The sequence below is a fragment of the Pan paniscus genome, chromosome 1 (genome assembly GCF_029289425.2).
Source record: "Pan paniscus chromosome 1, NHGRI_mPanPan1-v2.0_pri, whole genome shotgun sequence".
NCBI classification, from domain to species: Eukaryota; Metazoa; Chordata; class Mammalia; order Primates; family Hominidae; genus Pan; species Pan paniscus.
In genome coordinates this window covers 127,134,267-127,153,499 of record NC_073249.2, presented here as the reverse complement: position 1 = coordinate 127,153,499, position 19,233 = coordinate 127,134,267, and the positions used below count along the sequence as shown (strand labels likewise).

The window sequence follows — 19,233 nt, the reverse complement described above, 5'->3', positions numbered from 1 at the left end:
CTCAGGTAATCCCCCTGCCTCGGCCTCCGAAAGTTCTAGGATTACAGGCATGAGCCACCATGCCCAGCTGCCTCAATGATTTTTTTAAATAATTTTATGAAGTTTTAAAAATTGTTTAAACTGTTAGCCAGATATGCTGTCATGTTAACTCCCTATTTCTCACATCCTGCTAGATTTACTCAAAAAGCCTAATGAAGATTTTTGACCTATATTGAAGTTTTTTTCCTATAAATAGCATCAAACTTATTTTATTCTATTCATTAGAAAAGAAGTTTAGTTTTAATGTTGCAAATTTATATTCTCTCCAAGGAGTTTCTTTGTATGGATTTAATATTTAATTATATTTTCATAGGTATTTTACTTTCCCATTTGAAGAGATAGACTTCTCCATGGAAGAATCTATGATTCATCTCCCAAATAAAGCTTGTTTTCTGATGGCACACAATGGATGGGTAATGGGAGATGATCCTCTTCGAAACTTTGCTGAACCGGGTATGTAATTTTTAACTTCTCTGTGGATGGGGAAAGAATAGTTCATGGCAAGGTCAAAATAAAATCTGCTTTATTGATTTTCTTCCCCATTAGTCTATTGGTTTTTAAATATTTCACCATAAAGGTACCAGAGATACATACAATTTGAGAAAGAAAACATGGAGCCAACAAAAAAAGAAGTTCATCTTCTGTCCTCTCCTTTGCCTTCCTACCTTTTATCTTCTCAAACAGAATAACTTTTATGTACTGTTTTCTATATTGTGGGTCTACATAAGCTTTTATTTGGACAAAATATTATTGCATTTTTACAAATAAGTTTGAAACCACTGCTATTACAATTACATTGCCATAAGAGATATTTTCACTCATTGGCCAGAGGTATTAAGAATTTCAGTGGCAATTAAACCAGAACCTAATGGTTTTAGGTCCCCCCTCACTCTTAGTGTCTTGTGTTTCTATAGCTATTTCATTACCAGGAAGAATGTTGCAGGAGCCCATTGATATATTTATTTTTTAACATTTCGAAACTAGGAGTCTATATTAGTGACATTAAAATTTATTCAGAAATCTTAATGCTTTTTTTTAAGAGTATAAATTTGGGTGTAAGTATCTCTGCCCTCTTTTTTCTAGCCATTCTAAACGAAATCAAGCCATTCTGCTGTATGCCATGGATCTAATACAACCTGTTGCCGAAAATAAGTAGGAGGGTGGAGATGGAGTTTTAAACGTTTTTGGTAGAACTATGGTTTTAAAAGGCCTATGATATTAACATTTCTGTTTTCCCTTATGATGCGACTTGGGTTTTTGGAATTGAGGACAAATTTTTAGAAGAGACTGTAAGCTAGAGTTTTTTCAGAATAGCTATGAGAAATAAATAATTATTAATTTTTTAAAACATTATCTCATACCACTTTAGATATAATTTAACCAATATATCATTTATGGCAGAAATGATCAAAGCAATTTAAAAACCAGTGTTTCCTTGAAGTAATTGTTTTCATTTTATTTCTTGAACCATTGAAAGCAATCTCTTTTCTGAACAGGTTCAGAAGTTTACCTAAGGAGAGAACTTATTTGCTGGGGAGACAGTGTTAAATTACGCTATGGGAATAAACCAGAGGACTGTCCTTATCTCTGGGCACACATGAAAAAATACACTGAAATAACTGCAACTTATTTCCAGGGAGTACGTCTTGATAACTGCCACTCAACACCTCTTCACGTAGCTGAGGTACAGAAAAACAATTTATCTACATTAAGAAAAGAAATTCAGTGTTCCTTCCTAGCTTTCCTTAAGTAAACTATGCAGGTAAATGTTTCTTTTTGCTAGTTGGACACAAGCATTGATTTGGTGGTAGTATTTATCACTATTGCATAATTAGCATAATTCTAACAATCTTTTGCAGTTGTTATGGAATACTGGGCTATAAAATATTTAACTAGCTAATTTTAAAATTTTAATTTAGGGAAGTTGATCACGTTTCTGATAATATGCAGCGCAATCATATTGGCTACTGTGAATACATAAAATGTTAATTTTTGTTATTTTTAGGTTGCTTTCAATATATTTTAGAAGTGACTGTGAAGGTGAATAGCTTATTACACATTATAGTGGTGTGTGCCTGTAGTCCCAGCTACTCGGGCGGCTGAGGCAGGAGAATCACTTGAACCCAGGAGGTGGAGGTTGCAGTGAGCCGAGATCACACCACTGCACTCCAGCCTGGCGACAGAGTGAGACTCTGTCTAAAAAATAAATTAATTAATTAAATTAAATAAAAAATAAACATTAACATTATAGCATATTGAAGCCGGTCTAGCCTCATCGATTTAATTTTTATTATTTATAAAAATTATAAGTGTAAACATAAACATTGTCTATTCCTCTTTGAGCTCTTTACAATAACTTCTGAACAATGCCAATACTTATAGTATTAACTTCTATCTAATACAATCTTTGTAATTAAACTCATAATTTTCATCCTGCTTATAAGTTTTTTTTGTTATTTTTAGAAACCCTACAGTGGCACTGCTTATAAGATTTTTGATACCTTCCTAGTGACCAGTGTCACTTAGGTGTTCTTTGGAAATGTGTGCTTACCTAAAAACTGTCTATTTCTATAATATTAAAGCACTATTATAATGTATGTATTTCAAGTCCTATGATGAAAAATTGATTTGATTTGGAGGGATTTAGTGAATATTAGTTAAGCTGGTAGAACATTGTTTAGTTCCAAAAAATGACGGCTTTATTTTATTGTGCTTTTAGCAACAGCAAAAAGAAATATGCTTCTAAGATTGTTACATGGCAGAAAAGAATGTTCATACTTAATTTACTTAATTTTAAATTACAAAATCTAGGATTCTACTTGTTAGCTAATAGAGTTTCAAGTATTTTATTAATCTTTGTGCAAATGTTGTGTTTAACAGTTTGGAACCAATCTGATTTTTTATTATAAACCAGTGTTTATAATAAACAGCTAGATAGATAGCACCAGTGTTAAACGTAAATCACACAAGTGGAAATTGTAAGTTGTAAGAGTTTTTAAGAGTTATTTATCATCATCTGTAGGAGAAACTGGCTTCAGTCTGGTCAGACAAATCTAATCTTTCCAACAGCTAAGTAATTCACCAGCAGGGAATTTATGAATAATTATTTAGTCAACCACCTGGAAATTAAGTCTGATTAAAGTTTTAAAAATAAGCAAGCAGGCCCAGGCACGGTGGCTCATGCCTGTAATCCCAACACTTTTAGGCTGAGGCAGGCAGATCAGCTGAGGTTGGGAGTTTGCAACCAGCCTGACCAACATGGAGAAACCCCATCTCTACTAAAAATACAAAATTAGCTGGGTGTGGTGGTGCATGCCTGTAATCCCAGCTACTCGGGAGGCTGAGGCTGGAGAATTTCTTGAACCTGGGAGGCGGAGGTTGTGGTGAGCTCACATCATGTCATTGCACTCCAGCCTGGGCAACAAGAGCGAAACTTGGTCTCAAAAAATAAATAAATAAATAAATAAATAAGCAAACAAAAAAACAGGGGGAAAACCTAACAGAATTGTAGTGTTATGATTTACATTTAGTAATATGAAACTAACATTTTTCTTCTTCTTTTCCTCTCTCATGTCTCAATATCTTTGCAAAATCTAATCTTCCTTTTTAACCGTTTTCTTCTCTTGATAAATTCTCTTGTTTCTATGTGTTTTGGTATGTTTGATATCTTGCTGCATATTTTTCTATGTCAAATCCATGCCTCCTTTTGTCTCTTTCCTTCCTCCTATCTTGCTTTTCTCTTTCTGTTACATTTATTTGTTACACTTGTCACTGTGCTTTTTACAGTACATGTTGGATGCTGCTAGGAATTTGCAACCCAATTTATATGTAGTAGCTGAACTGTTCACAGGAAGTGAAGATCTGGACAATGTCTTTGTTACTAGACTGGGCATTAGTTCCTTAATAAGAGGTAGGCTTGTTGGAGTGTATTTCCCTCTAAAACTTTAGTTTTTGTTTAAGTAGATTAAAGGATTTAATAGCTTCATATGCAATGCTTAATAATTTTTTAACACAGTTAATGTTCTTCTAAATACTTTGTATGACATATTCTAATATAACTCAGTCTATTTTTATCAGTATAAATTTCTACTTTGGGGTAAGATACCTCATTTCAAATTGAAAGACCAGTAGGATGAACTGAAGACTCACTAACAAAACCATTTTTTGTTGTTGAAAATATGCAAACCTGTTTTTCATCTTCTACTGGGAGATACGATGTAATGTTTAGATGTTTTATAATCAATTTTGTATAGCTTACATCCCAGTAAACAACATATGTTCCCTTTTCCTTACATGAGCCATTTCTCCAGTTAAGTTATGGGGAAAACTTTTTTGTCACTTAAACTAGTAGACATTTGTTTAAATCCTTAAAGCAGTTTTATTTTTTATAATATTGATGTGGTCTTTATTTTGAAAATCATTTATGACAAGAAATCTAACCTCTTCCTGGACATAAATAATGAAGATTGTTAAAATATTCTGTAATGCTCTGCAGAGGCAATGAGTGCATATAATAGTCATGAAGAGGGCAGATTAGTTTACCGATATGGAGGAGAACCTGTTGGATCCTTTGTTCAGCCCTGTTTGAGGCCTTTAATGCCAGCTATTGCACATGCCCTGTTTATGGATATTACGCATGATAATGAGTGTCCTATTGTGGTAAGCACCTAATCTTTTTCATGTACTTATTTTGCTAAATGCTTTGATATTTAACTCTCTGACACTTGGTCACAATCATATCCATATACTTCAAAATAGTGTCTTAGATTTATAACTGATTTATAAAACATAGTTTTCAGAATGTTTTACTTGTTTAAAAGCAAATTAATTTACCTTATGAATTTATTTATGTAATTATCCTTTTACTTCATTATGCTATAGAATAGCACTTTGCATTTGAAAGAAAGCAAACTTTTGCTTTGTTGTTGTTGTCTTCTAGCATAGATCAGCGTATGATGCTCTTCCAAGTACTACAATTGTTTCTATGGCGTGTTGTGCTAGTGGAAGTACAAGAGGCTATGATGAATTAGTGCCTCATCAGGTTTGTTTATATGTTGTTTCTTAAAACCTACATGGCCAACAACTTTGGGCATTTTTATTTAAAAAAATTCATTGTAATTAAGATGTATCCATGCTAAATTTTACCTTTGTCCAGATTTCAGTGGTTTCTGAAGAACGGTTTTACACTAAGTGGAATCCTGAAGCATTGCCTTCAAATACAGGTGAAGTTAATTTCCAAAGCGGCATTATTGCAGCCAGGTGTGCTATCAATAAACTTCATCAGGAGCTTGGAGCCAAGGGTTTTATTCAGGCAAGAAATAATTAAATTTGTTTCTTCAGGTTCAATTTCAGAGTAAGTCTTTCCAGTTTGACAGCTAATCTAGTTGTTCTTTCTGCTTCTCAGGTGTATGTGGATCAAGTTGATGAAGACATAGTGGCAGTAACAAGACACTCACCTAGCATCCATCAGTCTGTTGTGGCTGTATCTAGAACTGCTTTCAGGAATCCCAAGACTTCATTTTACAGCAAGGAAGTGCCTCAAATGTGCATCCCTGGTAATGCAATCTAAAAATTGTTACTGTATTTGTATTATATTATTATATTAAATTATACTGTAATGTTATGGTTATATATCATGTATATATCATATATATTATAACACAGTGCTACTGTGGACGTACTTGAGAAAAAGAATTTAAACTTTTTGGTAACTTGGCCAGGCATGATGGCTCACACCAGTAATCCCAACACCTCAGGAGGCTGAGGCAGGCAGATCACTTGAGCTCAGGAGTTCAAGACCAGTCTCAGCATTATGGTAACACCCTGTCTCTATCAAAAAAAAAGTACAAAAAATTAGATGGGCATGGTGGCACATGCCTGTAGTCTTGGCTACTCCTGAAGCTGAGGTGGGAGGATCGCTTGAGCCCAGCAGGCAGTGGTTACACTGAGTCCAGATCCCACCACTGCACTCTACTGGGTGATAGAGTGAGACCCTATCTCAAAAAAAAAAGAAATTTTTGGCAACTTATATTTTTTACTGCATGGAACGAAACCTAGACAGAAATACTTTCAAATGTTAACATTTTTTGAGTTGTGAAATATTTTTGTTTATATTTTATTTCCTAATTTGTGTAAAATGAACATTTATTTCTCTTCTAGCAGAACAATATGTATATTTGTGTTAGTGTATATGTATATATGTGTATAAATGTCTTTGTGTGTGTATATGCACAAACATACATACAAACATGCGAACTAAAATGGAAAATAATATAACCTTATGTTTAAGTCTTTTCATAATCCATTCTCATCCACCATCCTAGCCCTATGTCAGTCCACTATTTCAGCCAAATAGATATTTTTACTTCTCCCCAAATACTATGCGAATTGTCTGGGTCTTTCAAGGTCTAAAGTTGCACCTCCTTTGTTCAGTGATTCTTCTGAACATGTAGCAATTATAGTCTCTATGTACTCCTCTAGCATACAGAGTCAAAAATTATAAAATACATCCCTGAGATATGTCCTTAATATTACTTGATTTTTTTCTGGATAGGTGTATTTTATTGTCTTACTTACTATTATATGTGGCATATTACAGCATAGCATGCTCCTGTTCATGCAGCAGCTGGCAAAGTTTTTTGATTGATTGACCAAATGAAAATTCCTATAAAAATCATCATATTCTATATTGGTTGCTAGTTGCTGAATATGCATAGTTCCTGTTTTTAAAAATTATCAACCTGAATACCTAAAAGTTTCTTTAATTGTTCACAAATGTATATTCACTATCCTTATCTGATCTTTGCTAATATACATATTCAGTTTTATAGGACAACAATCACTGTGTACAATATTATCTCAGGTTTTGTTTTGGTGACGGATCATTCTTAAAACATTTCCACTTCAGTCCGCAAAATTGTGATTTTTATTTTGTTAAATGTTCGTACGTTATGTTATTATGCCCTTTTAAATATTCTATAGTATGTTTAGTAGTGTTACTAAGTGTTAAATATACACTAAGGATAATTGTTTTTTCTTTTAAACAATTTTCTTAGTGTATATTTACAGAGGTAGAATTTCTAGATCAAAAGGTTCTGTTACCTGTTGCCAGATTAATGACTTAAAGCTTAAGTTATTTAAAGTAAGGTTGAAATTTTATATAATCCATTGACCCTGCAGTTCTATCCCTAGGTATATATCTGGGAAATTTTCATATATTTCCATTTGAAGATATGCACAAGAATATTTATTACAACATTATTTATAATAGAGAAAAATTAGAGACAACCTTAATAGAACAGATATATTTTGGTATATTCATACAGTAGAATATTATTTGGCATTTGAAGTAAATGTGCTGTAGCTGATGCAGCAGTGTGAATGAATCTAAAGAATACATTGTTGACCAATAAAAAGCAAGTTGCAAATATATATAACTTCAATTCATTTTAATAAAACTTGGAAATAGGGAAAATAATATATGTTGTTTAAGGAAACAGGCATGTGTAGTGAAAATGCCAGGGGTAGTGAGCACCAAACTGAATTGAGGTTACCTCTGAAAGTGAAGAATGGGTACACAGAGGCTTTATTGTATTTGTAAAGTTTAAGTGAGGAAGTAGAACTTGGGTTTTTAATTTTTTTTTGTATCCGAAATATTCCAAGTTTTAAAAAAATGTAAGCCTTTCAAGTGATTTGCTTTTCTCTGCTCAAAATTAGGAAGTTGTTCCCTAGAGCTAAGCTATTATTTTGATACGTTTCTACTCCAAAAAAAGCTTTGTTAACTAAGCTGTAATTTTTTTTACAAATGTGAAAATACACCTTGGGTAGAATCATCTACTTTCAGACTTCTAAAAAAAGTAACTGATAATTTGTTTTCAACTTTAAGTTAAATGATTTGAAACCACTTTAGCCTTCCTAATTTTGGATGATTCCATATGAAATTTTGTTAAAATGTTTTTATGTATTCCTAGGCAAAATTGAAGAAGTAGTTCTTGAAGCTAGAACTATTGAGAGAAACACGAAACCTTATAGGAAGGATGAGAATTCAATCAATGGAACACCAGATATCACAGTAGAAATTAGAGAACATATTCAGGTATTTGGGACTCTCATCTTACTACTGTGTTTAGCATTTTAAGAACATTAGAACTATTTGTTGAATGGATTTTTTTAATGTACTTTTTTTCAAGCTTAATGAAAGTAAAATTGTTAAACAAGCTGGAGTTGCCACAAAAGGGCCCAATGAATATATTCAAGAAATAGAATTTGAAAACTTGTCTCCAGGAAGTGTTATTATATTCAGGTATGTTAATTGAGCTCAAACTGTTGACTTTACTTATATTTAAAATAGTTTGCATATCCTGTTAAATTTGAATAAATTACTCCTAAAAATTAACCACTTTTTAATTAACATTTTCAGAGTTAGTCTTGATCCACATGCACAAGTCGCTGTTGGAATTCTTCGAAATCATCTGACACAATTCAGTCCTCACTTTAAATCTGGCAGCCTAGCTGTTGACAATGCAGATCCTATATTAAAAATTCCTTTTGCTTCGTAAGTATGCCTTGTTTGGTAGAGATTTGCCACCTTAATAAGTAAGTTACCACTAGACTGAATTAAGCAGTTTTAAGGGTCCTCTATATCCTTGCTACTCAAAGTACGGTCCAAGGACCAGCAGTGTCAGCATCACCTGTTGTCAACATTTTACCCTATTGTTTTATAATTTGTGTGTGTACCTGCATGTGTATTCTCTCTATAGATATAGATACACACATGCCTACATGCGTACATAACACATGCATGCATCTCTGTATACACACACACACAATTTCTCTGAAGTATTTGAGACTAAGTTGCATACCTCATACCCTTTACCGCATCATTTTTTAAAAATGTCAACATATTATTCTACTTTATGGCTTTACCATAATTTATTTAAACAATTTCCATTTTTGGACATCTAGATTGCTTCTAATTATTCCCTATTATTTATGTCTTTGTACATTCATCTTTACATGAATCCTTAGTTATTCCCTTTCTAGATGTTTCTGCATACTACAGAAGAATATAGGTTTTGAGGTTTAGACCTAGGTTTAACTTTAGCTTCATTACTGTCAGTATGATCTTGGATCTATTGTTTAGAACTTTCATCATCTCAGTCTCCCATCTGGAAAATTTTGTAAGAATTAAATAGGATAACACTTATAAAACACTTAATACAATGCCTGGCACATAGTAAATGCTCATAGTTTGCCATCATTAGTACTAGTATAAATATTTTCAGAAATGGAAGTTTTGGGTTAGACGAAGGGTCCCCAACCTCTGGGCCACAGACTGGTACTGGTCCATGGCCTGTTAGGAACCAGGCCGCACAGCAGGAGGTGAGTGGCAGGTGAGCTTTATCTGTATTTACAGCTGCACCCCATCACTCGCATTACCACCCGAACTCTGCCTCCTGTCAGATCAGTGGCTGCATTAGATTCTCATAGGGACGTGAACCCTATTGTGAACTGTCCCTGCGAGGGATTTAGATTGCATGCTGCCTATGAGAATCTAATGCCTGATGATCTGCCACTGTTGGCCATCACCCCCATATGGGACTGTCTAGTTGCAGGAAAACAAGCTTAGGGGTCCCACTGATTCCACATTATGGTGAGTTGTATAATTATTTCAGTATATATTACAATGTAATAATAGTAGAAATAAAGTACACAATAAATGTAATGCACTTGAATCATCCCAAAACCATGCCCCTCACAGAAGTCTGTGAAAAAATGTCTTCTGTGAAACCAGTCCCTGGTGCCAAAAAGGACCATTGGGTTAGACTATATCCATATATTTGAGGCTGTTAATACATCCTGCCAAATTTTCTCCAGAAAGATTATAATAATTAATACTTTCAGCTCTATCCAAGAGTTTCCATCATTACCAATACTGAGTATATATTATTATAATGTAGTGTTTAAGGGCATGGAGTATAGAACCAGACTAACTGGGTTTGAATTCCATTGCAGACTCTTATTAGCTATAAGAAGTAAGACCTGGCTGAGTGCAGTGGCTCACTCCTATAATCTCAGCACTTTGGTAGGCCAAGGTGGGAGGATTGCTTGAGCCCAGGAGTCCAAGACCAGCCTGGGCAACATAGTGAGACCCTATCTCTACAAAATGTTTTTAAAAAATTAGCTGGAAGTTGTGGCATGCACCTGTGGTCACAGCTGTTCAGGAAGCTGAGGTAAGAGCATCAGCATCAGTTGAGCCCAGGAGGTCTAGGCTGCAATGAGCCATCATTGTGCCACTGCTCTCCAACCTGGGCAACAGAGCAAGACCCTGTCTCTAGAAAAAAAAAAAGAGATCTTTGAGAATTTATAATAGACATAATTATAGTACCTTTCTTACAGATTACTTGAGTAAAACACAATAGTTTTTGACACATAGCGATTGATAAGTGTTAGCTGTTACTAATCAAACTGGTAAATATAAAATAGTTAAAAATAACATCTCATGTAATTTAAATATTAAGCTAAATTATTTTGTTCATTGGCCATTTGTATTTATTTGTTGAAGTGTTGTTTTATGTATTACCCCATTTTGCTATTGTGTTCGGCTTTCTTTGTTGTTTTGTAAGACTTTTTATTGTTAAGGATATAACTCCTAATTCAAACTATTCTTAATAAAGTAGTTGCATTCTTAACCAAAAAATCTGTGATGAAGCAGCTTTGTGTTTGGATGGACTGCTTGTAAAATGCATGTTCCTCCTCAGACCTGCTCAGATTATTTTGGAGCAAGGCCAAGAAATTTGCAGTTTTGTAAGATCCCCAGGTAATTTTTAGGCAAGGAGTCCACTGGCTATTGAAAAATATTGCCCTAGACTAGAGTTGATACTGAGACTTCTGAGTGATTTGACTCAGGCTTGACTCACAAACTAGCTCTGGGGAGGGAGGCTGATCTGGAGAGAACAAAGCACAGATGACAATGATTTTCTAAATTGAGCCAGAACTAAATGAGAAAGAAAGATACACATTCAAGAGGATATGTGTTCACATAAAATGGCAGTCATGTAAAATGAAATTACCTGAGCATCTATTATAGAAGCACAAGAAAATACAGTTTCAGCTGTATTCAGGTGTGGTCAGTTATACAGTCTTACTGCTAACCAAACAAAGGGAAATCAAGGCCATGATAGTCTTCCCTCTGACAGTTATCAGGAGGCATCTTAATCTGAGAAAAATCCTGGTTTCTTGAATAAACAAGCTGAGGGGCAGTGCAACCTTAGAGAAGAGAAAGGAAGGGACTTGGAGAGAAATATGAAGGCAGAGAGCATGTGATTTCCTAGGCAGTTAACTTTGACTTTTTATTCCTTTAGTGATCCTCTGATAAGTATTTTTAGTATACAATAACTAGCATAAAAAGTTCTTGATGTCTCACTTAGGGGAATATAAAGGAGAGAAATCAGATGAGAACACATAAATAAATGAAGGAAGGAAGGAAAACACTAAGTCCAAACTAGAAAGGTTAAAAAAACAGATTTATAAGATAAAGGATATAGAAGCCAAAATATTTTCCCAGCATACTTCTAATCAATACAATTTGGTACTTGATTATTTCCTTGGTTTGGGAGTAATGTTGCTTCTAATTGAATTTTTTTTCATAATTTGTCCTTTAATAATTACTTAAAATATATGAGTATAATGTTTATTTGAATGCTGAGTTCCTAAAACATACACTGCTAAGACATTTTATGATTGTAATTCAGATTTTCTTCTTTTGTTTCTATTGACAACAAGCGAAACTTCAATATATGGTTATCTTTATTTTCCAATTCTTAGTATTGCCTCCAGATTAACTTTGGCTGAGCTAAATCAGATCCTTTACCGATGTGAATCAGAAGAAAAGGAAGATGGTGGAGGGTGCTATGACATACCAAACTGGTCAGCCCTTAAATATGCAGGTCTTCAAGGTAAGCAAATAGAAGGATAGCTGAGCTTTGTGTTTTTCTTTTAGGGTCATCTGGTGTCTTCTTTACAGACATAGAGTATAGGCTCAGAGTATGTCTCCTTGGGTTGCAGTTATGGCTCTGCTTCTGCTCATTGATTGACCTTTGGCAAGTAATATAATCTCTTTGTGTGCCAATTTCTGCCTCTATAAAATTTGAATAATATTATCTAATTTAGAAGGTTTTTGTGAGGACTAATGAGATCATTCACATAAAACACTGAAAACAGGATGTAACACAAAGTAATTACCCAATAAATTTTACCTTGAAATACTAGTTCTATCTCTTTCCTTAAGGTCTGTATAGCTCTTTATGTATACTTGGACCTTGATTAATGTTTCTTGACCTGGTTTATTATATAATAAACAGCATATTGTTGTTTGGGCCCCAAGTGGGATTAGGTTGTAAATATAATCCATTCACCTTTTTTTAAATCTAATTGGAAATATATTTTATTGCATATTTGTTTTATCCTGTAAAGAGAACTTACAGTAAAACATACAGTAGTTGTAAGATGAGTTAAAGGAATTAAATATTTATCAGTTTTATTCATCTAGTTGGTAATATTTCCTTAGATGTTTAGGAAATTTGCTTTATCACACCTGTATTCCTGGTTCATATAGTTTTCACTTATGCCTTTTGTTCAACTCTTTATTTCTTTCTCCATCTAACCTATCTTTAAGGACTAATTTAATTCTTGCATCTTTCATAAAACCTTCTTTAACTATTGCTTTTTACAGTAATTTCTTTGTCCTCCAGACACCATTGCATTTATTTTCTATACCTCTTACTTGGCCCTTGAAATATATTGCCTTATTTTGATAGTTAGTATAATGATTTTTGTGAATCTTTATCATTGTGATTAAGAAACAGGCTTTAAAACCAGATTTCCTGGGTTACATTGACTAGTTTTATAACCTGAAATAAATGCTCTATGGCTTACTTTTCCCACCTGCAAAATGGTACCTACCACAGGGATTATGGTTAGGATTAATGAATTAATACATGTGAACAGCTCATTAGATGACACCTAATTCATACTAAGTAATTGAAAATTGTTAGCCTTAAAACCACACTAAGTAAGGCTGCACACTTTCAGAAAGAAGAATTAAGTTTTATCTTTTTTATGCTTCTTGTCTTTTAGCTTTTATACTTTCTGCAAAACCAAGCACGTAAGCAGTTCTCAATAAACTTTTTTGAGACTTTTTGGACTTATGATCTTTTTTTCTAAAATATTCTCATTTTTAATACAAAATGTTTTGTGCTATGAGTAAGAAAGAAGTGTATGTGAGCCAGACATGGTGGCTTCCGCCTGTAATCTCATGCTTTGGGAGGCCAGAGCAGGAGGATCACTTGAGCCCAAGAGAGGTTTGAGGCTGCAGTGAACTATGATCATGCCACTGCCCTCCAGCCTGGGTGACAGAGTGAGACTGTGTGTCAAACAATAAATAAATTTATTTATTTAATTAATTTTTAAAAGAGGTATATATGTTATCAGATTTGAGTAATTATCTACTTCATTTTCACTCTGAGTTGTTAAACTACTTCTAGTTCACTACAAAGACCAGACTTGTGTGTGCTCTTTTTCTAGCCTTTGTCTTTCTTATAGTTAAGTTTGGTTCTTTGCTAATTCTCCTTATCTTTCTAATGAAATGATTCTTCTTATCTTTTCTAAATAGAATTGCCTTTACCTGTTTATTTTTTGCTGCTTTATACCAATCCCTTTTCCCTCTGATTGTTTAATATTTTCAGCAGCCCACATATTTCCAGCAGGCTGCTAATAGGAGCCTCAGATTAAATTAGATTTAACTACTTTGTTGACCTGTCTTTCCCTTAAGCAAAATGTATTTCCCTCCTTATAATACGGTATATCTAGTCATGTTGGAATCCAGGAATCCATTTTGGATCTGCTCCTTTCATCCTCAGTATCCAATCAGTCATTATGATTTGTGGATTCTTTTCCATGTTCTGTTGGGTACACCATATCCTTTTTATTACCACAGTTTTCACTCTATTCTAGGACTAAGTCCTATATACAAAACCAACTAACCAATTTTCCAAATCTTGTTACCTCATCTACAAATCATTCCATTCCATTGGTCATCATCAGATCTGTTTCTAAAACACTGTTTTCCTTATGTCCTTCCGTTATTCAACAGTGAGACCAACATTTACTGAGCATTATCTGCTGTCCATGAAAATGCTAGGGCATATGTAGAATATTATTTTATAGTCTTGTTTCCCAACATCTTTATGTTTTAAGCTTTCTTCCCCAAAGGAGACTGTGAGCCCCTTGAGGGAAAGAACTTTATCTTAAATTTATATAGTTTTTAGTTTCTCAAAACATGCTACATACCTAGTAAAATTCATGCAATTCTAAATAGATAAATAAATTTAGTCTAAATGAAGTCAGTGATGCCAATATAATTTTTAAGGTAGCATCATTGAAATAATAAAATCTGGGAAATTCTAATGCTTCTAATTGAAGACTAGAAGGATTAAGAAAAAAAAAATATATATATACCTCATTTTGATACTTCACTTAGTTCTAAGTACCTCCTGTTAAATTTTAACAATTCCTTCCAAAGCATGCTTTATTCTTATTATCTCCATAGGTGTTCTTGCTCTTTCTGAAACCAGTTCTATGATTTCCTTAAATCTAGCCTGAATATTGATGAACCCACTACTTTTCAACATGAAAAAATACAGGCTTATTACTTTTCTTTCTTGAGATGCTTTTGGGCAGGGAAGCCATGCCAGTTACCCTTGAATATTATAACATTAAAATCCAAAAGAATAAGACCAGTCCCAGAAGTTATGAATCCTGAAAAGCTCTTTATATCTCTTGTGACAGTAGTCCCCTTCAGTATGCCTTTGTAACTTGGCTCAAGCCAGTATTGTCATACTTATCTCCAACTGTATTAAGCAGTGTTGTGGACTGGGCAGCCCTTGTGTGTGCCTCTAATACGTATTCACCCCAAATCACTAGAATAGAGACTAGCAGAATAGGGACTAGAGGATATAGGAACAAATTGATGCTACCAATAATACAGCATGACATGTCTCTGAATTTTCAGGTTTAATGTCTGTATTGGCAGAAATAAGACCAAAGAATGACTTGGGGCATCCTTTTTGTAATAATTTGAGATCTGGAGATTGGATGATTGACTATGTCAGTAACCGGCTTATTTCACGATCAGGAACTATTGCTGAAGTAAGTAGAGCTATATTATCGTCCCAAAAAATCAAGGACATAATAATAAATATTACCATGTTATATATAATATTTACATTGTTTTCTAACCTGAACCATTTTCCTCCTTCCTTCATCATCTTTCAGTTGTAATAAATGGAAATCGGGTTTATAGATTGATTCCTAGATAAAGTTGCACATTTAGATTTACCTCTAAAAACACACCTAGTCTGTACACATACCAAATTAACTTTCAAATTTATTTTTATTACAGGTTGGTAAATGGTTGCAGGCTATGTTCTTCTACCTGAAGCAGATCCCACGTTACCTTATCCCATGTTACTTTGATGCTATATTAATTGGTGCATATACCACTCTTCTGGATACAGCATGGAAGCAGATGTCAAGGTATATCCAACAAAGCTTGAATAAATGGACATATCTGTGTAGAAACTATATACAGAGTCACTTCATACATGTTCTTAAAAAACCAAACCATGAAGAATTGTCATAGAGCTGAAAAGGCTTGTAGGTGGATAGTAAATTTATTAGCATCCTTTAGTCTGTGTAGCATACAGAAACAAACTTGAATATTATAAAATCTGTTCTAAAAGCTAATAAAACATTGATAAGAATATTGTTTTATATTGTTTCTATGTATTCACTGACTTATTGAGTTAATTGATAAAGTTTCTGAAATCTACATGTACAATTTTTCTAATTTTTCATCAATTAGGAGAAAAAATTCCACTATTACTATGAATGAAATTTGCCTTTCATGATGAATTTCCCTAAAATGAAACCACAAATTTAAGTGTACTCGTGAGAGCCACCAAATTGATTAGGACATAATTTCACAAGAACAAACTTTCATTTCTACCATTTGTTTTACAACCATCTGTGGACTGTAAGCCAGCTAAAATAATGGGTGAAATGAAAGCAGTTTTGAAATCTAACCAAATTTTTAAAAATGTTAAGTAATATTACTATTGTTATAGATTTGTATAGAAAAATCATTTGAAGGAAAGAAACCAAGTAAAATAAAACTGCTAAAAATTGTTGTATTTCTACAAGTAATAAATTCAATCACTTTTGTTACAGCTTTGTTCAGAATGGTTCAACCTTTGTGAAACACCTTTCATTGGGTTCAGTTCAACTGTGTGGAGTAGGAAAATTCCCTTCCCTGCCAATTCTTTCACCTGCCCTAATGGATGTACCTTATAGGTTAAATGAGATCACAAAAGAAAAGGAGCAATGTTGTGTTTCTCTAGCTGCAGGTAAGGAATTATGTACAAGGTTAAAATATGTAAATCAATAGTATTCGCAGAAGAAAAGTTATAGGAAAATGATTATTTTTTAAAAGCTTGTAATGCTACTCAAGATTTTATTTTACCACTTAGTACATTTCATAGATATTCACTCATAAAAATAATAACCATGCTTACTGTTTAATTATAACTGTGCACCAGGCATTTATGTGTGTTTTTTATGGCTAGCTGATTCTTTTCTTCATGTTTCTATTTTTTCCAACTCTTGACATTCTGTGTTTTTTTAAATCAAATTTATTTTACTATTCTCTTTTCTATATTTTCCCCCAATTTTAAAAAATAAACCCAATCTTGTAATTATCAAGAGGTCATGTAAAGGTCCCTATAAATTATAAAACAAAACAGATGTTAAATAATTTTCATCATGTGTCTAATTGGAATCAAATGCTTTCAACATTTGAATAAATATCCTTTATTCCAACTAGATTTAAAACCTGAATCAAGTAACAAATTCAAGTAAGCAAAATAGGCTAAAGGACAGGCTTTTGTTTTCTTTTTAATACATTTCAAGCATATTTCTAGAAAGTACTTAGTATTTGAGGTGACTGAAGTTTAGAACTTTCCAAACTAAACTGAAAAATATCAAGTTACAGGAAGAAAGAAATAGTATTATCTGTGTAATTCCCTCTTTTACCCTTAAATTTGCAGCTACTTAGACCAGATAAAAAGACTTAGTGATACCCAACAACTAAAATGAAAATTACCTTTCCATTAAAAATGTTCATGAAACATTCATAAAACGTTGTTTAAGTTCTATAATTGTGTTTTTAGATTTTCACTCGACTGTTTGATCTCCTGGTACCCGTTGTTCCCTCATGAATCCATGCAGATGCTCATGAAACTGACCTTAGCCATAGGGGCAAAGGAAACATTGATGTAAATAACTTGGTTTTAAAGCCTACTTTTTAGAACCCATTACAAAAAATAGTAATTTCAACCTTTTTGATTGTGTACTGCTGTTGTTAAACATCTTCAAAATATACACTTTAAACGATATACTGATATAAACTGTTACATCTGACATACTTCTCAGGTACGATATAAAACAAATAAAAACTAAAAAATTAAGTTGATAAACAAATACAAATAGAAGTGTGATATTTGCTCCTAGCATCCCAAGGGAGTGTTTTGCCTATTCCATACTTGTAAAAAATAGGACTGTATTCAGATTTGCAGATAGGTTTTTTGGGGTTCATTTTAAACTGATTGGGGATGTCTTCCTTTGGTTATAGTATTGCAACAACAGCAATTAAAAACAATGGTTCATACCTGTAATCCCAACACTTTGGAAGGCTGAGGCAGGAGGATCGTTTGGGGCAGGGAGTTCAAGACCAGCCTGAACAACATAGCAAGACCCCATCTTTACCAAAAAAATAAAAAATAAAAAATTAGCCAGGCATGGTGGTATGTACCTGTAGTCCTAGCTACTCAGGAGGCTGGGGCAGGAGGATCCCTTGAGCCAAGGAGTTTGAGGCTGCAGTGAGCTATGATCACACCACTGCACTGCAGCCTGGGTGACAGAGGAGACCCTGTCTCAAAAAAAAAAAAAAAAAATTTGTAGCCTATTCTAATAATTGACAAATTAGAAATCACTTAGAAGATATGGAATCTATTAGTTGTGTACTCTTAGAGGTCAAAAAGTTAATACAAACATTTCCATACATAGTGCTAGAGATTTTATAGTTTTGACTTTTTCACAAAGACAGACCGCATATATTTTTGGATATACCGATTCAGACTCACCTTTGAATCTACCTGTATTCATGTTTCATACAAGGAATTAAATGGGTCAGAGTACCAGGAAGTGTGTATGGCACAGAGTGCTATATATATGTTAGCTGCTGTCATCACTATCATCAAAATTAATATCATGTATATATCAACCATATATAAACCATATTAATCATAAATAAATAATACACAGTGTATTTGGGGAAATTTTGTACCATCATTTTGGAGACAACATAGGTAGGAAAAAGGTCTAATTCTTATCTTTCTTAATGGAAGAAACTAACGTCTGATTCCCAATAAACAGAAACTTAAATTGTGAAGTACACTCAGGAATTGCCAAAACTTTCTTTTATCTTAGTCAAATTCTTTCACTTTTCAATTTACATTTTAATATTTGTTTTTTATTTCAGTCATCAAATATTTATAGGGATATATTATATACAGTTACAATTTTCGATGAATACATACTTGTTGGTGAACAAGGTAGATGAGGTTTCTACTCATAGGTCTTATTTCCTACTGGGAAGATATATGCATTCAACAGATAGCAAACAAGATAATTTTCAGATAGCGTTAAGTGCTTTTAAGATAGTTATAAGTGAATGCTGTGTATATTTTATTTGTCCTCAGTTTCCCCTAACCAAAATATGTGTTATATTTATGCTTTGGCATAATTTTTTTTCTTTTGAGACGGAGTTTCGCTCTTTTTGCCCAGGCTGGAGTACAATAGCATGATCTCGGCTCACTGCAACCTCTGCTTCCTGAGTTCAAGCAATTCTCCTGCCTCAGCCACCCAAGCAGCTGGGATTACAGGCACCCACTACCACGCCTGGCTAATTTTTTGTATTTTTAATGGAGATGGGGTTTCACCATGTTGGCCAGGATGGTCTCGAATTCCTGACCTTACTGTTTTATAAGAAACCAAACTCAATCTTTAAGTAAAATTTTA

The 19,233-nt window shown here is 33.6% G+C and overlaps 1 protein-coding gene across 4 annotated transcripts in view; it reads left to right on the top strand.

Moving 5' to 3' along the window:
* AGL (amylo-alpha-1, 6-glucosidase, 4-alpha-glucanotransferase) overlaps positions 1-19,233 on the top strand; it is a 75,929-nt gene that overhangs the window by 28,132 nt on the left and 28,564 nt on the right. For all 4 annotated transcript variants that reach the window (XM_003808464.5, XM_034931872.3, XM_003808463.6 and 1 more), the window contains exons 11-24: positions 353-492; positions 1,536-1,723; positions 3,826-3,949; positions 4,535-4,698; positions 4,979-5,080; positions 5,195-5,350; positions 5,444-5,594; positions 8,010-8,134; positions 8,229-8,341; positions 8,459-8,593; positions 11,866-11,996; positions 15,110-15,246; positions 15,500-15,633; positions 16,327-16,502. In XM_003808464.5, the coding sequence (XP_003808512.4) occupies positions 353-492; positions 1,536-1,723; positions 3,826-3,949; positions 4,535-4,698; positions 4,979-5,080; positions 5,195-5,350; positions 5,444-5,594; positions 8,010-8,134; positions 8,229-8,341; positions 8,459-8,593; positions 11,866-11,996; positions 15,110-15,246; positions 15,500-15,633; positions 16,327-16,502 (1,976 nt within the window). The remainder of the gene's footprint in view (positions 1-352; positions 493-1,535; positions 1,724-3,825; positions 3,950-4,534; positions 4,699-4,978; positions 5,081-5,194; positions 5,351-5,443; positions 5,595-8,009; positions 8,135-8,228; positions 8,342-8,458; positions 8,594-11,865; positions 11,997-15,109; positions 15,247-15,499; positions 15,634-16,326; positions 16,503-19,233) is intronic.